We start from the raw sequence: 22361 nt of genomic DNA, 5'->3' as shown, positions 1-22361 counted from the left end.
ACAACTGCAGTTTTTGGCGCTTCAACGATGACTTCATTTTCAGCTCTGTAACTTACCTCTTGGAAGTCCATGTATAAGTCCACAGAAGTCAGTGGTGAAATTGGAAATGCACACTTGCACAGGAGTTACAATGTGACTTCCAGGTCCTGATCCAAACATAGCATGAACACTGGCGTTATTGTATTACTGCCCAAGCAGGCAACCTTGAAGAGGATAGAATCCAAATTTCAATAAAGTAAGATTATTGCGTTTTAGGCACATTCAGGAAACCCTTTGATTACACCAATACTATTATGGACATGTCATTATCTGGGTGTAAATTACATTTTATATTTTGCTATTCTCCTCAGAGTGAAATTGAAGTGATAAAAGAAAAATCAGAAAAATAAATGAATGACATAAAGTTTAACTCTCTGTGGTCTAAGTCATCTTATGTGGTAACTCTAACCCTGATTAAAGGATTGACTGGCTTGTAGGCCTCCTCGCAACCTAGATAGAAAGCTGGCCTTGAAAAATGTCTGTAAATCTGACAAGAAAAAAGTATCACACACATTATTATATAACAGTATATAATCATCAGGTCAAATAACTGCAACCAGTCTTATCAAGAGTGTGCAGGAAGTCAATCAGCACACTTTTCTTTTAAATGAACCACAAAATGTCTAAATTTAACAATTTAAAAACTGACTTTGAGAGTTGTTTTTAGTGTGTGACTTTCTTAATAATTATCTCTATAGTTTTTTGTATGAAGTCTTTGTCATTTTTGTAATTGATTAGAAAGCTCACATACTGAACATTTATATTATAAGAATACTGAACAACAGTTAATTTGGTTAGCTTATAGCATAAGCATACTGGCATTAAGGTAAATATTTGTGACAATAGAAATTATTATTTAAGTATATGTTTAAGTGGATCTGTCTACCTCTTTTGTCATGCATTGTGGTTGCACTGGTTGAGTATGCAGGATAAGCAATGTGTTACAGACATGTGTCTGACAAGTTCAACAAAGTGGTCGCTCAGTGTGGGTAAGAATCAAAAATGGAGACAGTAGTTATTGACTGTGTTGTGAATATGAGACAGCATATAGCATAACTGACTTTACCAGAGGAGAAGAGTAAGCATCAGTATTGAGGGACTGAAAGTCCACCATACCAGAATGTTATTGCCCACAAAACCAAATCTTCTGAAATCAGCTTTGCAACCCTGCAAAGAAAATCTCGGGATGGCTGGCAAGGCACAGCAAGCCAGAGACAAACCAGCAAGACAGTGTTGTGTCGGTACTGTAGGAAATCATTTGAGAAAAGCAAATTCAAATGCCCAGCATATGATAAGAAAAAAGTGTTGCAGAGACAATCATTTTGCAGGTAAATGTAAAGCATGCCCAGAACACAAAGAAAAGAAACCTGCACTCAAACCTGAATGTGAGAATGATAGCTATTTTGTGTTACTGAAGCAGTGACAAATAATGTGAATTCAGTCAACACTAAACAAGCAAATAGCACTTTTAGGAGGAATACTCCGAGGCAAGAATGTTGTGAACTTCCAAATAGTCTGTGGTGCTACAGTACTTGTTGCGTTATTCCAAATAGCTTGCTCAAACCTGACACAAAGCTTGAATATACCAAAATTGTACTGATAATAATAAAACTGATTTTTTTTTTAAGAAATCCAAGAAGAAACAAAATATCTCAACTGAAATTTCAGGTGGACAATGAAGGGTTTTTTCCCCAATAATTGGCAAATGACTCTAATGTTGTTAAACTTTTAAAGGTACAGTGCAAAACATTCTGATAAAACAGGCAGCATGGCTACACCAGAAAGGCCCACAGATTGACCGTGGTTAATGGGATAAAGAATAGCAAAGTATGCTGATGTTCTTACTGGTGATGGATGTCTTGAGGGAGACAATAAGAGAAACCTGCAAAGCTGTTGAATGTTCCAATGATGGAGCTGCTGAAGGAGAAACTGTAGGGCGTCCTGTGCAGAGGGATCGCCACTCCAGCTAATGCTGCATAGACTGGATCAGTGGAATAGTTATGGTGAAAAAACAGAACAGCTGATCAAGGATATGCACTGGTCCAAGACCCCTGAACAAGGCTTTAAAGTGCAGACGCTTCTCATTACCAACCATTGAAGGATATATTCCCAGCTTCAAGATCTTTACAAAGCCAATGTGTTTACAGTATGTGACGTCAAAAGTGGGTTCTGGCATATCAAGTAAGAGGATGAGTCTAGCTACCTTACACCATTCTCCATGTGGCTGCTACAGCTGAGAATACCAATAGTTATTTGTCTGCTCCTGAAATCTTTCAGAGAAAACTGACACAAGCTCTAGATGACTGCTTGGGTTGTACATTATTGCAGCTGAGGTGCTGATCACAAGACAAAGAGAAATGCAAGAGGAAGCTGAATGTGATGATGGTGGACTGTGTCTAAACTGATATGGGCAAAAGAACATCAAACTGAATGCAGACAAGTTTAAACTGAGACAAAAGGAGGTTACATATATAGGACACCTCCTGAAGGCAGATGGACTAAAACCAGACATTGAAAAAGTGCATGACAGATGCCAAAACCAACAGATGTAGAAGGGGTCCAGAGGCTGCTGGGTATGGCGGATTACCTAACAAAGTTTTGCCCACACCTCTCTGGTCATCATGAGGCACTGAAGCAATTAACACACAGAAACTGTGAGTGGAAGTTTTCATCACAGCATGAGGATTTCGGTTCAGTTCAATTTTATTTATATAGCACCAAATCACAACAACAGTTACCTCAAGGGGCTTGATATTGTAAAGTAAAGACCTGGTAATGATACAGAGAAAACAGAAAACCCCCCAACAATCATATGACGTCAGAGTCACCAGCTCTAACTATATCCTTTGTCAAAAATGTAAGTTTTAAGCCTGATCTTAAAAAGCATTCCTCAAACTGACAGAGACGACTGCAAATGCAATTTTCTCCAGTCTTGAAACATTATAACCTACAGAAATAACTGATAATGCAGTTTGATGCCTCAGACACAGGTTTGGGTGGAACACTTCTGCAGGAGGTTGAGCCTACTGTTTTTGCAAGCAGAACATTCAAAGACACAGAGTGACGCCATGTTCAAATGGAAAAAGAATCCTTGGCTGTGGTGTTCAGAATGGAAAAGTTCCACCAGTAAACATACAGCTGCAAAGTTATCGTTTAAAGTGCCTGTAAGTCATTAGAGGCCATAGTGAAAAAGCTCCTAAATAAATTCAGGAAAAACTATGTTATGCACTCAAAACTATGATTTGGATGTGGTGTACGTATCAGGAAATAATATGTTACTCGCCAACACTCTAAGCAGAGCATATCTTCCTGAATGTCCACCATTAATATGGTCTCTCATTCAGTACAGGACAGAGGATAATACAGATTCTCATTCAAAGAATACAGCAGGGATGGCTAAAAGATAAAGTAAAAACAGCAAGTGAAATAAGGCCATACTTTATTTGCAAAACGCAATAGTATCCAGATGTGAAGCCTGATAATGTAAGGAGAAAGTTCATTTATTGTTTACCGTCCTCACATCTTGGTGTGGAAAGTTGCTAGAGAATGCATCTACTGACATGGCAATAATGACCAGATAAAGACATATACAGCCAAGTGTGATATCTTCAGAGTGGTAGACTTCACACAACCAATAGAAACCCTCCTTCCATGTAAAATGCCAAGCAGCCCATGGACAAAGATGGGATTGGATTTGTTTTCATTTGACAACAGAGACTACTTCATCAGGGTAGTTATTACCAATATTTTGGTAATAAGCAATAGACAGTTAACCAGACACAAAGTCTACTACCGTGATAAAGAAACTGAAAGCTCAGATAATGGATCTCAATGTACATCTCAAGAATTCCAGAGATTCAGCAGACTGTGGGAAAAACGATTGCTCCCATGGAGCAATGATAAGACAGAATCTTCCATAAAGGTAGCCAAAAGACTCTTGTTGCAAGTTGCAGGAGAGGATCCCTATCTTGTACTATTAGATCACTACAATCACACATTATCATAAGGTCTGGAAACCAGTGCAGCTCAGAGACGGCTCAGCCACCATGCCAGAATACTGTTGCTAAAAAACAAACAAAACAAGACTCCTGCACAGCATGATCTGAAAAACAAACAGCACCAGAGTACCTGGTACAAATGATATGCTAGAAACCAGGTGACTGTGTGAGAGTACAGCCACTGGAACCTCACATACACTTGAGATTAGGTTGGGTACTTAAGTCCATTGACACTAGGTCCTGTGAAGTCCAAATGGACTCTGCTGGTGTGCTAAGGAGAAATTAGAGACATGATTAAGAGTGGACACAAGGCAAAGTCTATTCAGAAATGTGTCCTTTGTTGCAAACAGTTTTTTTAATCCTTAGTGCCTCACTTTCATTCTTTCTTTCTTTTTTTCTTTCTCTCCACCAAAGTGAGGAAACTTCCTGATTGGTTAGGGTCTTTCTTTGAGGAGCCTGTGGATTTTCTATGCCTGCATGGACCCAGTCTAGTCCAGCAAGATGCATGTTAGGTTAAATGGTGATTATATTGAAAGTTGTGTGGATATTGTCTCCGCTATAAACCAGTAACCTGCCCAGCATGTTCCCTGCCTCTTGCCTCAGAACAGTAAGCTGCAGCCTCCCCCCATCCCCAAGTTGTATATGTGACAGTAAAACACTAAAAAATGTGTTGTACTGGCAATAGATCAGTGTTGGGTAAGTTACTTTTAAAAAGTAATTAATTACTATTACTAATTACTTAGTCAATATTGTATTTAAAATACTTATCTAATTACTGTGTCAGAAAAGTAACTTAAGTACTACATAAGTATTTAACTAAATACTTCTTAAAATCCATATAAACCTTGAGTGGACAAACAATAGAAATTAAACTCTTTAAATAATAAATAAATTTTTTTAAAGACGGACACGCCACAGTACGCAGCGGTAGCATCTGTTCCACAATGTAGCCTGCCAGGGCTGGACTGGGACAAAAAAAATCGGCCCGGGCATTTTGACTAGAGACCGGCCCGCCAGGTATTATAGGAAAAGCCATAAAGCCTTTGAATGAAAACAAACGCTGTTTTTCACAGTGATGTACACTGTCTTGTTGGTATAAATGTATCAATCTAATAAACTTAAACCTACACCATCCTCCCTATTCTGGTATTGGTCGAGTTAACCTCCTGAACTATCTACAACACATAGTGAAAACCTGAAAGTAAGACAGAGAAGACTAGTGGTGAGACATGATCATTACTGATTACTGATGACAGATTTAGATATATTTTCATAAACCATTCATTTGCCACATCAATAAACAGCATGGCAGGGCAAAATATTTTTTCTAACATGGCAACCTTTAAAAAGTGAAAGGAGACAGAGAGACAGGTGAGAAAGAAAAACTTAACTGACTTTTTGATGGCATTTCACACACAGTACTGGTACAGTATCTAGAAAATGTGGGAAAATACTGGCATCATAAACAGTACTTAGCTACTTCTGAAGAAATTATGATGGGACCCTAAAAAAATACTATGTACAATAATGGATTTCTATACATTTTACATCAGATGAAAACGTTTGTTGTAAGATTCAGAGCGATAAACAAACAAGAGAGAAAAGCTGATCAGCTGATCACTGATCAGTTTCATGATTAAAGTAGAAACAGAGGGAGATCACCATCGGCCCACCGGGCAAATGCCCGGTATGCCCGATGGCCAGTCCAGCTATGTAGCCTGCAGTCATTTTTTAAGCTCACCTTCAGACGCTTTCTGTGCTGCTGAAGTAAAATCACGTTTTGCTGCTTAGCAGGAGTTGCTGCGGTGTTATCCATGGATGATGAACAAGGATCACTCAGAAGTGTTCGTCTATGCTCTGTGTCAGGCGCTTCAGTAGATTACTCGCGCTATTAACAGCAGCCGATAGTTTTTTCTCCCCAGCACATAGCTTACATGTTGCTGTAATGTTCTTGTCTGCTTGTTTCAGAAACGTGAAGAGACGGGAATATGTCCATTTCGTAAAACAGCCACAGGCTTCAGCCGAGTCCGACATCTTCCGCTGTAGAATACGACTATGCAGCAAACTGGCGCGAAATGACGTACAGCTGCACTACAGCGATGTTAGAGCGGCAGAGTTTATTTTTACCTTTAGAAGATAAATTAATGAAATTAAATAATGATATTCAGCGAGTTTAGTTACTTACAATGTAACGCAAGTACATTGTAAGTAACTGTATTTAAAATACCTAAAAATGAACAGTAATTAGTTACTCTACTTTTTCAGTGGAAAAGTATTTTAAATACAGTAACGCGTTACACCCAACACTGCAATAGATACAACAAAAATAAAAACAGCAATAATGTTTAGTTTGTGAACTTTAATGTTAAATTGCATGATTTTTTTTTTACACACATCAGATACATTGTTAATATTTACATCGACATAACTCAAAATCCCTAAAAACAAATAAAACAAAAACAGGTTAAACTGTTGAACTTTCTTTCATTATTTCAGTCAAAAGAGCTTATAATCGTAATATTTATTTGGGTTTTACTCTTCCACAAATGTGCAATGAATGTCAAAAGAAATGTGATGTAGGCTTCCTTTAATGTATATGAATATTGTAAATTGTAAAAACAAACAAACAAACAAAAAAAACCCAAAACAATAGTAATAAAACAAAATGTTACAGTCTTACAAAACACAAATCAAAAGGTTAAAACAAACATGGCAATCATTGTCAGGACATCAAAAAGGAGCAGAGTAAAAATTTATATTTTTTTTATGGATGTAAAGCCCAATTTCTAGCATATTATATAGTATGTAGTTGTACTTATCAATAATAATAATACTAATAATAATCATAATAATAATAAAAAAGGAAGGATCTCTTGAAGATTAAATGTGTCACAAAAAGACAAAGATGTGTGTAAGTGTCTTTTCTCACAGCAGGTACAGCGATAACAAACTCCTTCAGTGGTTCAAACCAGATACCACTGCTTAAACTAAATGCTAGCACACATATCAAGCCATTGCAAGACAACAAGGTGAGCACAGGAGAAAGTCTCACAAGTTTTACTCTATTCCATTTACCATCACCATTAAGAGTAAACACTAAATTACCTTCAACACCTCAAGGTTTTTTTTTTCACATCGAGCACAAACACAAGTATTTTCTTTTCTTTATTTTTTTTTCCAAACGTACATCTGACATGGCAAAAAATGTGAACTTTCAGTTTATGCTAATTTTCTGTGTCTAGAGGGCTTGCGTGTAGGAGGCGGTATCCTGAAATTGGCTCGTCAAGCATGTTAGCTTATGTATGGTCTGAAAGTAACAGTGTAAAATGGACTATGAAAATATGTGGAGTGCTATCATATATAACTGAGTATTGTCTAAAAAAATACAGTAGCAAGCTTTTATCTTCGGTTCCTTAGATTGATTTAAACTTATTTAGGTTATATTAGTACAAATCATATTTAAAAAATATTTAAATATGTTAAGTGGGTGGGTTGTCCTTGAAAAAGCCTTTTCATTTATCCATGATTTTTTTTTTCCAGGACAACCCTTGTATGTGATTGTCTTCACCTTTTACCCGCACCAGTTAGTTGATAACTCTGAACAAACACAACCCAGAGAGCAAGGAATATTTGGTCCAACTGTGGCCCACATTTGCAGATTTCTATGGACCATATTTGACCTTGACTGACTTCATTCATTCAGGAATGACCCTGCCTGCATCAAATCTACCTCAAGTTTACTTTATGTGATCCAGGGGTCAGGTTTGTCTTGACATTTGAGCACGATATTTACTATAACCCATACTAAGCCCGGCTCATGATTTACGGGCCATATCTGTCCTACACAATACTTGGTAGAGCCTTAGGTGACAAAAAGTCATCCAGATTAGGCCCAAATGCATCTGCTATCTGAGAATGGACCCATGAAGTAATGAACCTCAAACCAACCTCTGAACACCTTTTCATATAAAGATATGATTAATACAGCATATGGTAAAAGGATAATGTAAACTGGGAAAGCGTAGCAAGTTGCCAATCAAGTATGTTTTTATTTCCCTTCAGATAATTTTAATGTAATTGCTAGCATGAAAGCAAATGGACAAAAAATCCAAGCAAAACTATGTCTTTGGCAACTACTGGTAGATGACAATGAAAATAACAGTAGCCTGAAGGGAAGGATAATGAGACATGGAGAGTGAGCAGAAAGTAGGTACTGTTGGATCTCGAGCCCTTTGTTTTTCTTCTTAGCTAATGAGGATAACATTCTCTTCTAACAGTCCAAAATAGCCAGTCAAACTTCATAACAGCAAAGCAATTATGAAAAGTAATGAAGGATCCAGCTGAAAGACTGCCAATTCACCTCTTCACATAACAACCCAGTCATTAACCGTCATTAAAGGGGTAGTCCATGTCATTACAGATTGATAATTAGTTTTACAAATTAATTGGCATTTCTTATATTTTTTTAGTCCACCAGTAAACACCTGATCACACATACATTATAGTATATGACTTTCAAAGAAGCAAGCATATGATTGACAGACAAACAGAATACAAACAAAAGAACCACATTGCTATAAAAGGTCACTACCACTGTGGGAGATGTAAAAAAAAAAAATAGAGAAAACATTTTGAGTGGCATATTCTGTACAGACAGTTGGCAAAACCCAAAATATTCAAAGGTGAGGAGGCAATAAAAAGCAAACAGGATGAGTGGGCACATGTGAAGGGTAAAGGATTGAGTGGTGGAAGAGAGTAGCTGGTGGCGAGGATGCTAACATCACGAGATAACTGGGGCCCTATAGCTTCAGTGGAGCAAGCAGCACACAATACACAGGGGATTGAGGGACACTTTCTTATGGCAGGGGGAAGCCCACATGTGTTTTAAGCCTATAGAGGAAACAGAAGCAAGGTGGGGATAGATGCACATCTGTTCAGCAGAGCTTTGTTTTTCACGAAGCATTTGTGGCACTATCATGTTGCCTCTCGCTGAGATAATAGTTACGTGGCATGTCACACAGATTGCTCCTTTGGGAAAGTGAATGGAGCTCGAGGGCCGTGGGTGGGGAAGCTCGTGTTGGAGTACATGGGCTCGTTGGAGGGGTGCTGAGTGTAAGGGTGCTGAGGCAGGAAAGTAACAGGAGGGTAAGCAGGAGCAGGCTGAGACTCGGGGAACTGTTCCATGTTGCAGACACGTTGGTAGCTCATATATTCAGCTGGGTTCAAAGGCTCTTCTGGATGCCTCCCAGAGTCCTGTGTGGAGACGGAAAAAAGAAGAAAATACTGCAGGGTCACAAAGTTTTTGATGAGAGTTGACTGAGCGACTTCACAGTAATACAGTACAATACACAGCAGAGCAGCGTCTTTTGAAGTACTCAAGCATTTTATGTCTTTAAATGATTTGGGCATGTCACACTTCCGCCATGTCACATATGTACAACACAACTCTTTGCACCGAGGGCCCTATATTCATGAATCACAAAGCTGCAGATCCTTTATTATAGAAAAATACAGAAATAAAATATCTTTCAATTGCAAAATATTAGTGTCACATACAGGAAAAGATAAGAGTTATCACATTTTAAATTCAAAATTTTATTCTTGATTTTTTTTCCTCAACATTTTAACTTTTTTCTTGTAATTTCACCACCTTCACAAGATTTAATTATGCAGTGTCAAAATCTAAAAATGATCTGTCTATAGTTTAAAAACTCTCCATAACATGGTTCAAACCTCATTGACTCTAACTTACAAAATTACATTTATGTTAATAATCAGTGAGCCACTGATTTCACAGACCAAGACAAATTATTTATGCTGTTATTATCTTATAAAGTATTTCTTTATAGATAAATGTCTACACAGAACAGCATGAAGTGTTTTGGTGTTGTAGTCTATCCTGCTTTTGTCAGTTTTTATGAAACAAAAGCAACCATTATTCTGATGTTACATGATGTTGTCAGAAGGGTCTGATTGTTCATCTGCTTTTTACAATGAAATGCTCTAAGTGCTACTTGAAAGCTTATAATGGCACTAAGATCTCTGATAGAGCAGCAAGTCCGCCTTCTCAGCATGTCAGTCACTTTGTTATGCTTGAACTAGGAATTTGGCTCCAACTTGGGAGTCAATGAGTTAGAATCAACAAATTCAGCTGGCAGAAAAGATGCAACTTTGGTATTTATTTTGATTTCCCGACAGAAAAGGCAATTATACACCTACTTGTGGGTGACATTGACAGGTTAGATTTACCTCACTGAATATTCTGCATTACCATCAGCAATCCCTTTACTAAATTAAATTGTGCGCCAACATGTGATTTGGTAGGTGGGAAGTCAAGTTTCAAACATCATAATTGTTTTTCGCTGTTACATTTGTTGACACTCCTTCCCAGAATGCTCCCTGTCCGATTCAACAGATTAGTTTTTTTTTTTAAATAGCACAAGCAGATGAAGCCATAAACTCACCACAGTACATCACAGAAACAAAATTACCTTAGTGGCAGTATAACATTACCAGTCATGAATATAGTGCCCTCAGCACTGAACTGTTTTGGGGGACTCTGAGAAATTAAATTTCTAGCTTTTTAAAGAACGATAATTGAAGGTTCCCAAATTGAAATCACTGAAAACCTTAAGCAGCTCTAAATTAAATAGTGCTTTTAAAAGAATTACTTGGATGTGCTTTGAAATGAAGTGATTATAATAAAAATGAAATGAGGTGGTGAATAGCAGACATGCAAAAACAAAACAAAATGATAAGAATGATAGTGAAAATGCAACTTACGAATAATCGTCAAGCATCTCTACATCTACGAAAACGATGATCCCAACTCTGTAAATATTGTGGTGGAGCAACAAAACCAGAAACAGACTTAAACCTGCCTACAAATCATTGCATTCATCAAAACAAAGTATAAAATTTATGACTCCATTACATGAAAAGCTAGCCCAGCAGAACAAATTAATAAATAAAAATAATACAAAAATATAAATATAGTAAAATGGATAAAACATGAGGTACACATCAAGGAACTGTTAATAAGCAGGCAAGCAGTACAATGACACACAAAAAAAAGATTTTTCAAATAGCACAACGTAAACCTCTGTATTGCTACATGTATGATATTTTGAGAGACAAAAGATGCTGTAATAGTAAAGCAAGGGGGAGCTGTTAATGGTGGCAGTGTGAGAACTAAGCTTGTGTGAAGGTGAACTGGATTTTTCACAGCATAAGACATGCAAGTAAACCCCTCTTGACACACATGCGGTAGACATTGACAGAAGCGTCTGAAAAGCTTATTTGTTTCAGGTCAGTATCAAGGACCACTAAAGATGTTAAGAAAACTTTCTACTTTGTCACGTTATTCATTTCTTTTGTGTGCAGAAAAGACCTTGGTGATATCAAGCAAAATTAAAACCAGCAGTCTGAGGAGCAGCTTTTTTATCTTAAAGGTTTGTTACAAGACATTTGGGATTTAGTTTTGAAACTTTAGAAGACTGCTACAGAAAAAGTCTGATTCAATGTTAGGTATTGTCTCTTTGAAGAAAAATACACCCTGCCTAATTCAAATACACTCTTGCACAAGTAAAAACCCTGAATTCTCACATTCTAAGTTTGTAGGCTGAATAAATCAAAGATTATTTGGATTTTAAAAAAATTCCCCTCTTGCCCCTGCGGGCGGTCTATCCTTCAAGCTCGTGTCCTCTACCAGAGGCCTGGGAGCTTGAGGGTCCTGCAGCATCTTAGCTGTTCCTAGGACTGCGCTCTTCTGGACAGAGATCCCCGATGTTGTTCCTGGGATCTGCTGGAGCCACTCGCCTAGCTTGGGAGTCACTGCACTTAGTGCTCCGATTACCACTGGGACCAGTGTTATCTTCACCTTCCACATCTTCTCAAGCTCTTCTCTGAGCCCTTGGTACTTCTCTAGCTTCACATGTTCCTTTTTACTGATGTTGCTGTCATTTGTGATCACCACAGCGACATCAGGAAGATGGAACACGAGAAGCTTGAGAAGTACAGGGGGGGCGGGGGGCTCAGAAAAGAGCTCAGAGAAGAGTTATATATCATGCAGTAATTTGACATTCTTTCTTACAAAGAATATTAAGTTAGCATGCAGATAACAACTGGAAACTACTAATCTGGTTATTCTGTACATTTAAACAATGACCAACAAAAAGATTAAGTAAATGAAATCAAAATGTAACAAATTAAAAATGGAAACATAAGTGGATGAGAATGGATGGAAGGATGGATGATGGGTGGAAAACATTGTGGTATGTATTTTATTATTGTATTAATTGTCTTAATTTAGCTATTTATTTATTTTAATATGTGTCAGTTAAAAATTATGTATCACAGCAAACACCCTGTAAAATTGTTTTTGCACCTCCATATATTTAAAAAAAAAAAAAAAGAAAAGAAGAAAAACTCCATGCAGGCAGTCTGTTTTCCCTGTTTTTGTTTGAGCTGCATTATCCATCCACAAATTCATGCTTCATGCTTGGTCTGCACCTGTCATAAGACGTATGCACTGCACAGGTCACCAGTCTATCTCAGGGCTAACACAAAGAGACAGCCATTCACTCTTATGTCCACACCTTCAGCCAATTTAGAATCATCATTAAACCTCTGCATGTCTTTGGAAAGTTCCAAACGTGCAAAAGAAAAAGAAAAATCATAAAAAAGTACTCTTGCTACAATTAATCTGACTTTTTTTCTCTCTGTCCCAGACATTCTAGAATTGATGTTCAATTATAAAAAAAAGACTATTTAATTAGAACACTGGAAGAGCAAGGCTTTGATGTTTGTATTTTGAATTTTAAAATATCACTGCAGTTTGTAGATTAAATGACTCAAATGCAGGATACCAGCAAACAAAAATCGAACCTTTATTAAAGGCAGCAAACAGGACATCAAATCCAACTGGACCGGACTTTTTATACGCATAAGATAATGAGGGAAACTCAAAGCAAGACAAAAGAGACAACTGACTATTAAAGTACAACATTAATTCACAAGAGGATTCACAGAGACATGAAAACACACTAAAATGATAGAAACACAAGGGAAGCTAGGATGAAGAACTTAAAGCACAAAACAAAACAATGAAAATCACACAACAGACCTAACCAAAGATTTCAAATATTACAAATGATCAGACTTATTGTGGAATACAAGGAAATCAAGACAGTAACACAAAACTGAACGTTAAACAGTGACTCAAGATTAAATTAAACTGGTGGCAACAAAAACAACAGACACACATAGACACACACTTTTTTTGTTAAATTTATGCTATTTTTTCACTTAATGGTGACTCTGAACAGAGGCCAGTTTGAAAGCATCTTTTCTGTTGCTAACAAATTCCAGAGTTCCATTAAACTGCTGGGCAGGGAGCCCAGGAGTTTTGATGATTTAGGACAATTGCCTATCTGAAGCTGTGTAGTGATTTTTGAAGGGAAATTAAATGCAAAGGTCATTTATGGAAAATACTTTTTTGGAATTAAGATTTAAAGGAGTACAAGAAAAGACATTTTTATCAGCCTACTTATCAGTGTTATTTCGCCAATCAAAGTGTGTTTAAATAAGGAATGGTCATTACTCGAGGTATTTACTGCCCACAAGAAGTGAAAAAATAAAGTTGACTGAGTCCTGTCTGAAAAATGTGATCCTGAACATTACAATTAAACATTTACTGACAAGATATTTAATAAGCTCACACTTAACATTAGCTTAGATTATTCTTTATTTTTAATTGCTATACTTCCCTATAGTTTCCATATCTCATAAATGAGCACAGAATTCCTTTAAACCACTCTAATAATTTGTGACTTTCAGTAATGGTTAAACAATAATAAAATAATATTGGAGGAACTCAACATTTAAATAATGTTACTGGTTACAGTTTTTTTTTAATATATCTTAAATACATTGACCAGAATCTTTTGAGTGTACAGCTCAAAATTTAGATGTACAGCTTATAGGTAATAGTTGTAAGTGTTGTGGAAAAACAACCTATATATCTCAGCATTAATATAGAACAAGTTAACAGTGAGTTGAAACACAGTGTGTTTATTTCAATTCTATCTTTTTGGTAGTTTAACTGTAGTGCATTTGTTGCTTAAGCCTAGTTCTGGTGCTATAGGTCAGAACGACAGGCATGTGACTTAACCATCTCTAGGCATGTTCATTGTCCCAGAACATTATCCAGTCCGTGATTACATTTGTCTGTATACGTTATTAAGGCGGGGATAAGGGTCACACATAGACACAGAAAGTCTATAAATGAGACAAGGTTGTTCTCAAACCCTGAAACTGCATCTAAGCTAGATGACAGAAGCCAACTGAAAATCTTCAACATACCTATGCTCTTCTTTCTTTCTGTCATGTGAGCAGAAGCAGATTGAACATTTGATGAAACAGAGATAGTACATCTGCAGTTAAATGTAGCTTTCCCTTCACTAGATTTGATCATGATCTGAGATTGTACCATTGTCCCTTATTTCAGGCTACCATGATTAATTTTATCTTCACTACTTTAAACCACCTTAATTTGACATTTTTATTACAGTTTGTAGTTAATAAATGTACGTTGCATTGGACTGGCTGGGTGAATTTATTTTGATAGCACAACCTTGTTGGCAGACAATATAATAAGTATTCAATTTTGTTATTGTTTTTTTGTTAAAAACCTCATCCTTCCATTTATATAGGATATTCACCTTCCATTTTATAGTGCATATGAATGGTATGTGTTTCCTTTTAAAAAGCTCCATTTGCTGGACATAAAATTGTTACACTGAACATTACAACCTTAAAGTGGGCTTGAAGTAGAATGTGTATGTTTTTCTTTTTTATAAATAAAAAATAAAGACATTTCTTGGAGCTGTTTCACATTAAAAGTCGACATGCTTTGTTTCAGAGAGCGCTGCACATTGCACCATCAGTCACCATTGATCCATGGTTTCACAAATTACACATCTTACTCGTTCCAGCATTTAATTGAAGAGTAATTGGATTTATTGACCCTTGTGGTTTGATTTATTCCCATGTTGCTCAGCATTTGTGCTTCGGGCCACGTTCACTCCAAAATAAAAGATTTGTCAAAAGTCTGTAATTCAACACAGTAATACAGCTGATATTTATGGTTTTGTGGAGTTCACTTAAACTTCCAGTATCATTTTATTCCACTTGAGGAAAAAAACATGCACTGTTGGCAGTGTAAAAGAAAGACAACCACAGCCTGCCTACCAGCGCTGGTTTTATCTAGCATCACTATCCAGACAGCTAAGGCCAGAAAGAAGAACAAGAAGACAACAAAAAGCACATAAGATGCCCTATTGTATTTAAACCTAATAAACATAAACTACATCAGGAAACAGAAAAGGTCAAATTAAGTGGATATTTTTAAAAAGGAGCATCAATAGCTTTGACAGTATGGTTCCGTTCAAACAAACAGTATGAAAACAATAAAAACAAAGCTAATTGTGTTACCAGTTTCACAATTATTTCAAAACTATTGCAAGAAGTGTTTTGGAGGATTTGGATAATAGTGGAAACAAGCATTTGAAATGTAAAACTTCAAAAGATATTTAAATTATTTTACACTATAATTGGGTTATACTCATAGTAAAGTCAGACTAAAGAAAAGAAAAAAGAAGCTTTAGGATTTTCTTCTAACTTTGTTTAAATGTAAAGCAAAAGCGCACAAAAAGAACCATCACCTGTGCATACTTAAAAAATGAAAGCTAATCTAAATGAAATCTGATTCACCTTGAAGTCATTTTAAGCACCGGTATATAAAGAGTAGATAACATAACCTTGGAGAATGATGGCACAAATAAGTTTTCATATCTGATAATGTAATAGCTCTGTCAAAGCCAGCGGATGCTAGAAAAATACAATCAGGCTGTGATTAACAGTTCGCTGATTTATTTCACTGATTACTTCTAAATCACAGGCCAAAGGTGAACTGCACAGGCAGAAAATGAAATGATAATGTTGTCACCCTGGATATAAACTAGTGGTTGAGTCTCTGGCTCAGCAAACACAGATTTTATTGAATGGTGTAACCCCGTGACTGGAGCCAGCCAAGACAAGGCTTATTACAAACAGGGAATGTCAACAGGCATTTCCCCAGAGAAGTTAATGTTGGAACAGTGTGCCATCCGTTATAGAGCTGCTGACTGAACGTGTTATATAAACTAACAGAAGAAGTAAATCAATAAACATTAATTTTTCTGCTTTGTCTCAGAACTGTGGAACGTGAATGTTGAACAGATCCAATAATCTGTTTCGCTCAGATACCAGTTTTCAGATACTGTAATCTACTGTTTTTGCCCAGTGCTGGAAAAATGTGTTGACTTCTAGTTTTGTAAAAATGTTATTATTATGATTACACATTTCTAACACTACAAATGGTAATCCTTTGCGTTTGTGTCTATATTTCATAACCATTCAATACCAAACAGCGGTTTCGTTTAATCACCAAACAATTAACTTCATTGTCTTATTCAGGTTTACTTGTTTTAACAGTTTTTAAACCCTCGGCCACAAAAGGCTGATGAGGTGTTGTCATCACCCCTTTGGGCAGGCGGGCGGTAAGGGTCTAAGTTTTGAAGTTTTATGAAAATCTTGTGAATGCAATAACTCGAGAAGAAAGACACCCAGGGTTTTCAAAATGATACCCTCAGTGTGTCCACTAAAAATCGAGGGTGAGTCAGAGTCTCAGTGACCTCGACCTAACCCACTAAACAGTGAACGTCAGATAGATGTGCAGATCATGTCTACATTGGGTCCGTCGGTCCATGACCAATTTGGGACATCTATACGATGTCCAAACTAGGTCCACAAGATGTCCAACCATGAAACAACTTTAATGTCAGTGTGATGCTCAACACTTGAACTTTGGACTCATTCATTTTTCTGGAAATCATCTGGACGTCTATGACAGGTGCAAGAAATTTACATGATTAATGATTAATATCAATATTGTTGTTATCAACATAATACATTTGAATATGGGTTATGTATAAAAAAGTACATGTGGGTATTTTTTGGGGGGTTATTTTACATTTTGCTGTTTTTCTTCTACTCGTTTCTTTTATTTCAATTATTCAAATTGTTTGTTTGTAACCAGTTTAAAAATGTCATTTATGTGTTGAAATATTAAAAACATTGAAATCCATGTTAAAATATAAAATAAAATTGTTTAAAATATTTAGAAAAATGTTAGACTTCCTTTTAAAAGGAATATGATATGTTTAACAAGTTAAAAAGAGCATTTGCATTATATTTGGTTCATTTTTACAAGTATCCTGTTTTATTGTGAAGACCTTTCTAAGAGGAAGTAAATGTGGTTGTGATCAGTAGCAAGACTGAGAGAGGTTGTGATGAAAAGTACGAGAAGATTGTGCAAGTGTGTATGAACTGGATTATCTGCTCGACAGTCTTTGTCGATACAAACATTTTGCAAACTGCCTTTGAGAAACTCGGGACATTTCTGCTCCAAATCCACCATGCAGAAGCTCACTTTTTTTAGTGTCAAGAGCCCGCGCCATCTTGGAGACGTCTGCTGATCACTCTGCATTCCTTCACACATAACTGTTTCGGTACATAAAACATGGGCCTACAAAGACTATATAAGCAGCATTAAAACAAGGTCTAAAATGAGTCAAAGTCTGGCACTGAAAACATGTCCACAACAAACACATTTGGACTATTAGTAGCCAGTACACGGAGGTCCTACAGATCTCAACACTAGACATTCAACAGATGTAGAAAAAAAAAGACACCTGGAAATACAAAACAACCCCCTCAGTGGACCAAAATGCATGTCCAAAATGTCTTACAAAAGACATCACTCAGTAGTCACTTTGCACAGTGGAAAAGGTCAAAGGTCAGAGGTCAGGTTTTCTAAAACTCTTGTGAATGCTATGATTCAAGTAAGACGTTATCTAGGATTTTGATACTATATCTACTGAAAACTACATCTACTAGGAGGCAGAGGGATACCACTGGCCACAATATTCACAATATTTTTAAAAGTTATGATACTTTGACACAAGACTTTCTTTCTTTCTTTCTTTCTTTCTTTCTTTCTTTCTACCGTAAAACTAATACACTCTTTACATTTTTCACTTACAGGATGTGAGTGTGATGAAGATTTTGAGAACCCAAAACCAGAAATAATTGTATTTAACTGTGGATATTTTTTGGACGAGTTCCTCCAGCATGCAGCTGCCAAAGGTTTAATACCAAAGATAAGTCTTGGGTGTTAGTAAAGACTTGGCTCCACATCAAAGCTGGGGTACTGTATGCAAGAATATTGAAATCTGTAATTTATTTAGCCTTAATCTCAGGATGGTGCAGTAGCACATTTTATTGATATATTGTCTATTTGGTAACAAAAAAAATAATGCTATCTTTTTTCAAATTTCAACTGGTTTTAATCCATATTTAAATGTTTACCGGTATCTACACTAAATAGACTATGTTTCTTTTCTCTTATGCAAATAGGTTCTTAGGCTTTAAATCTTACTACACTACACAAAATACATGAGACCATTTCTCAGTACATTCAGTGCACCTTTGCAATAATAAGGTGTATTTAAACTGTCAGTGCTACTGATGCTTCTGCTAGACTAGTTGTCTGGTAATTTACAAACAGTTGCTACTACTACTCTACTGGCTGCTTGTTATGTAGCTTTTTATTAGCCTTGCCCCCACCTGACATTCACTTGTAGGCACCGACTTTATTGGTAGTTTATTGCTGTCACTCTCCAATCTCTGCTGGGCTGTGCTGCATTGCATGAATGCTTGCCTGAAGTAATCCTTTGTCGTTTCTCTCTCTCTCTCTCTTTTGCTAATATAAAATGCGTAATGCAAGTCCAATCTTTTTTGTTACATCTCTGGCCATCTCTGCACTCACTCAGAACAAATTTGAACAAGTTTTATGCTCCCTGTGTAGAAATCTAGAAATATCACTATAGTACTTTCTTCAGACTTTGTCTAAACAGTGTAAGTTAGAAAAAACTAATAATACATACAAATACAAGACTGTGCAAAAGTGCCATCATCATTTCTTTATGCCTTGCTTTGAAGGATAGGGCATTAGCTGCTTTTTCTCTCGTTTTCAGTCCAGTCCTTGTTTTTGTTTTTTTTAGTTTTGCCACCTAGAACTGACCTATGAAAATTTCAGTATAAAAATGGCACCTCACTCAAGGGATGAACCCATTTTGTGTCAATACATTACAAACAACTTACTTAACTATAAATAAGTAACTCATCATAAGCATTCTGCAAAAACATTTTTTTCCATTTCATCAGTTGAATAAAAAAATGCACAAAGATAAAAAAGTATGCACAAAAACAGAAACACAATTTTTGCACCAACAAGATGATTGCTAAAGCATTACTAGCTGGAAATTTGGCATGTCTTCGCCTGATGTACAGTGTGTCCTTATAAAGTGCGAGGAAACTGGACAAGTGGGGCACAAAAGAATAAGTGTCAGGCCTTCAAAACTATCTATAGCCGATGGACAGTACTTATAGTATCTGCTGAAATCTTTAAAATACAGCGGAAGCTCTGTCAGGGTTTGGGCTGAATTTCAGTCAGTGGTGTTGGAGAAATTGATGGAATTATGGGCTCCATCAGATTTTTACCTACCATGCAAAGCCATCTGGAAAGAGTATAAATGGTAATAGGTTTATTTTTTAGCATACAGTACTAGTGAAATAAAAGAGTGAAACACAGTGCCCAGACCTCAACATTTTTTAATCCGTCTGGGATCATCTTGACAGAGAATGGAGCCAAAAATGGTCAGCATCCAATGAAGAATACATTGGAAGTCCCTTCATAAACCCTGGAGAACTATACCTGAAGACTACTTAAAAAATGACAAGAAAACTTGTATAAGTTCATTCAGGCTGTGTTGAAGGATAAAGGTGGTGATAGCAAATACTGACTTTCAAGTTTCTTATAATTGTTCTGTTTCTTGTTTTACTAGCAAAAAACCCCAAAAAGCAGTATGGCTTAAGAATATGGCACAGTCCATTGGATAATTTAGAAAAGAATAGAACAGAGTAGCATTTTATTGTCATTGTACATGTATGATGACATTATGGAATAAATTAGGAAATTTAAATAAATACATAAAAACATTTTATAGTAAAATTATTGTCACTCTCCCAGTCTATGCAATGCAAAGTCTGTTCTGCATTTGCAGGGACAGGCTAGTTTACTCTACATTCAAAAAAATGAATGTGTTCCATCTGAATTGTCAAAGTGAAGCATATTTTCTTTGTGTTGTTTTATTATTGTGTTGATGAGCTGAAAAACTGACAGACAAACTCTTCCACAACAGAACTTTTAGTTTAACTGAACTGTTATGTGTGGGTCTATTTATTGATGGCACACATTCTAATTTACCCTTGTTGTCACATTGGGTCATCAAGAGGCAAATAATTAGAACTAAGTAGATGAGCCCAGCTTCTTGTCTCCTGGCAACAAGCTAGACTCCTCTGTTTATTGTCGTCTTTTGTTTGTTTTAGTGTAAGACATCACAGAGCGTCTGGGTTGAGAAAAGTGTTTGTTATTTACGGACATCACGTCCTGTGATTTCTGGCTACTTAGCTGCTCAAAATTCAAACAGTATCTCCTGATACCATCTGGGGCTGCCAGTGAGTGAATACCTAATGTAGCTTTAAATTTTTTGCTCTCTAGAGATGTCACACCTGCAAATTACTTCAATAGTAAATCTGAAATTGCAGTTTAGTGCAACAAGTAGTAATAATGGTGCTTCTGTTATCACATAAAGATTCTCATTCCAGCTTTGTTAACTAATGCAAAACATTCATTTTAAGATGTGATTTCTCAAAGCTTGTAATGTAGTAATGCATTTTAAATCTACATTTAGCTCATTTAGCTAAAATTTGAAAAAAACAAAACAAAAAACAACTAAATTCTGCAACAGTGTTTTATGAACACACACTTTGCACTACTTCTCTCCATGCCTTTAACCTTGAAGCCTCCTGGCTGGCTGAACAACAACTTGTAGAAACACACAGAAACCAGTCTAACCAGTTTAGCAGCACAGAGATTTGTGCCCCTGTCCCACCTTCCTGTATGTGTATAAGGAGTATTTCAAGTGGTGTAGATGACTGTTTGCATGTGATGGAAGGATTTCTCCCAGCTGTCTTGACTTGGGTACAGATAAGACATCAGAGCAGAGTCTTGTAGATGAGAGCATGTTTCCTCTGCTACCAATCAGGGCTGTCAAGTGTGTCATAATCACTTGACAACCACCTTTGGCGTGTGCGCAACTGCTCAGAAAAGTATTTTACATATGATATCTTCAATATTTTACATTATTTTGCCATTAAGTCAAAAAAGTGACATAAAAACACACTAAAGAACTATTTCATTTTGTTTTTATAAGACCAGAGATGTTCAAAATCCCAAATGTTTTTCATGCAAAATAGTCATGCTGCTAATTCTCACACATTATTGACAGGAATGCTCTACAGATTTCTCTGGAATCAGACTTCATGCATAAAGAGACTAAAAGGAGCATCAAGAAAACATGAAGAAAAGGAGTTAAAAATTGTTTTGTCTTTGCCAGCGAGCCATATTTTGCATGACATTTTCTGAAAATTATAGAGCACTTGTGTGGCTGATCTTATATTCTCTCACTACAATGTGCTTTCTGTACCACACGTCTCTGCTCGAGTGCTGTTGTGTTAAATAACACCCTAAAAATCACTCTGCTTCAATCAAACTTTCTGAAGAGCAACATGGGGGATATCAAAAGATGACCAAGGCTGAAGAGGAAGGTAGACAAGGGAACCATGTGGAGCATATAAAGGAAGGTCAGTGCATGTGAAAAGGGTATGAACGAAGGGATGGAGTGCATTGGTCTGTATACCTTGAGGCCAAAGTCTGAGGGGAAAGGCCTATAATGGCATGCGCTAGTGTGAGCTAGGCTGGATGGTTGCATACTCGACAAGATCCCCAGGGCCAGTGTGAGCAGAGCTTCGTGGGCTTGGAGAGGAGGCCAAAGCTGCAGTATCCAGCTCCGCATACTGGACATCACAGTCCTTGTGGCCAGAGTTCTGGAGACAAGAGAGGCGAAAGTGTGTGAGGAGTGAGGCAGCCAAAAAAATGAAAGTGTGAAAAAGATAGAAAGCTGACGAGAGAAAGAGAAAGTGGGAGAGAGCAAGTGAAAGGCAGACAGATGAGAAAATTGATGACTGAAGGTTGAATGGTCGTGGGGACATTTTGAGTGTGTGAGCAGCAGTGTTAGAGTGGAAGACAAAGAAAAATGT

The 22361-nt window shown here is 36.8% G+C and overlaps 1 protein-coding gene across 9 annotated transcripts in view; it reads right to left on the bottom strand.

Annotated features, from left to right (window-relative positions):
* Window positions 1-6381: 6381 nt before the first annotated feature.
* nectin1b (nectin cell adhesion molecule 1b) overlaps window positions 6382-22361 on the bottom strand; it is a 152063-nt gene continuing 136083 nt past the window's right edge. For 4 of the 9 annotated variants that reach the window (XM_063492395.1, XM_063492390.1, XM_063492392.1 and 1 more), the window contains one exon: window positions 6382-9290. In XM_063492395.1, coding sequence (XP_063348465.1) covers window positions 9051-9290 — 240 coding nt within the window. In that variant the 3' untranslated portion in view covers window positions 6382-9050. Of the gene's footprint in view, window positions 9291-10820; window positions 10869-21961; window positions 22149-22361 lie in introns of all 9 variants that reach the window. The other 5 variants (XM_063492397.1, XM_063492391.1, XM_063492399.1 and 2 more) reach the window with 3 other exon arrangements.

This window comes from Pelmatolapia mariae, linkage group LG14 (genome assembly GCF_036321145.2).
Source record: "Pelmatolapia mariae isolate MD_Pm_ZW linkage group LG14, Pm_UMD_F_2, whole genome shotgun sequence".
In the NCBI taxonomy this organism is placed as follows: Eukaryota; Metazoa; Chordata; class Actinopteri; order Cichliformes; family Cichlidae; genus Pelmatolapia; species Pelmatolapia mariae.
Note: the sequence above shows the minus strand (reverse complement) of the source record. Positions and strands in the feature narration are given on the sequence as shown.